This window comes from Volvox carteri, assembly GCF_000143455.1.
Source record: "Volvox carteri f. nagariensis unplaced genomic scaffold VOLCAscaffold_85, whole genome shotgun sequence".
Lineage (NCBI taxonomy): Eukaryota > Viridiplantae > Chlorophyta > Chlorophyceae > Chlamydomonadales > Volvocaceae > Volvox > Volvox carteri.
Window position 1 is genome coordinate 21,904 of NW_003307628.1, and position 828 is coordinate 22,731.

The 828-nt window shown below is 51.9% G+C and overlaps 1 protein-coding gene across 1 annotated transcript in view; it reads left to right on the plus strand.

The window, feature by feature from the left end:
• VOLCADRAFT_99275 (uncharacterized protein) overlaps positions 1-828 on the plus strand; it is a gene marked incomplete at both ends in the record, with an annotated part of 13,291 nt that overhangs the window by 5,738 nt on the left and 6,725 nt on the right. The window contains 2 exons of the mRNA XM_002958030.1: positions 199-379; positions 652-665. Coding sequence (XP_002958076.1) covers positions 199-379; positions 652-665 — 195 coding nt within the window. The remainder of the gene's footprint in view (positions 1-198; positions 380-651; positions 666-828) is intronic.

The window sequence follows — 828 nt, forward strand, 5'->3', positions numbered from 1 at the left end:
TCTGGTGTGGAGTGGTGTGGTGTGGTGTCATATTGGTGGTATTGGTAGGCCTCTATTACTGTGATAGCTTTACCGTTGTACTGCTGTTGCATAATTTCCATCACTTGAGCAGGAACCCGCCCCCTCTCTCCTCCCCTCAAATTTTCTCCGTCATATCCTCCTTACCGTTGTGTCTGTTGGGCGGTTGGTACGACGCAGGAGCTGTTGGTTGGCCTCCGGGAGTTGTTGGTGGTTTTAGAGCCGCTTGTCTCGTCCAAACTCAATGATGAGCTTAGTCAGGAGTGGCTACACCTTCAAAAGGAGGTACTGGATAAAACTAAGATCTTGAAACAGCCCAAGGACCGAACTATCGTACTCAGGAATACGGCGGCGCAGCTCGGTGGGTCATGCGCACGTCTGTGGGTTTGGGGGGGGATTGGGAGGGGTTTGTGTGTGTGTGTGTGTGTTGGGGGTTGGGGGTTGGGGTGGGGGACAGGAGATGGGAAACCGTATGCGATATGATTTGGGTGGTTGGAGGGGAAGGGAAAGAAGGCACGGGGAGACACGGAGAGGTGATGGGGTATAGTTGCAAGGGTGGGGGGCTAGGAAGGGGGGGTACTGTGCGTATGTATGTATCTATGTGTGTGTGTTTTTGTGTTTATGGGCGGGAAGGTAGGTGGGGCGGGGTGAGTGTTAGGGGTGTGTGGAGGGGACATCCATTCCTCATCGCACATGCATACACATGCATACACACGCATACACATGCATATAAACATACATACATACATACACACACATGCATACACACATGCGTACATGCATACAAACATATGCGTTCCCAGGCTTGTC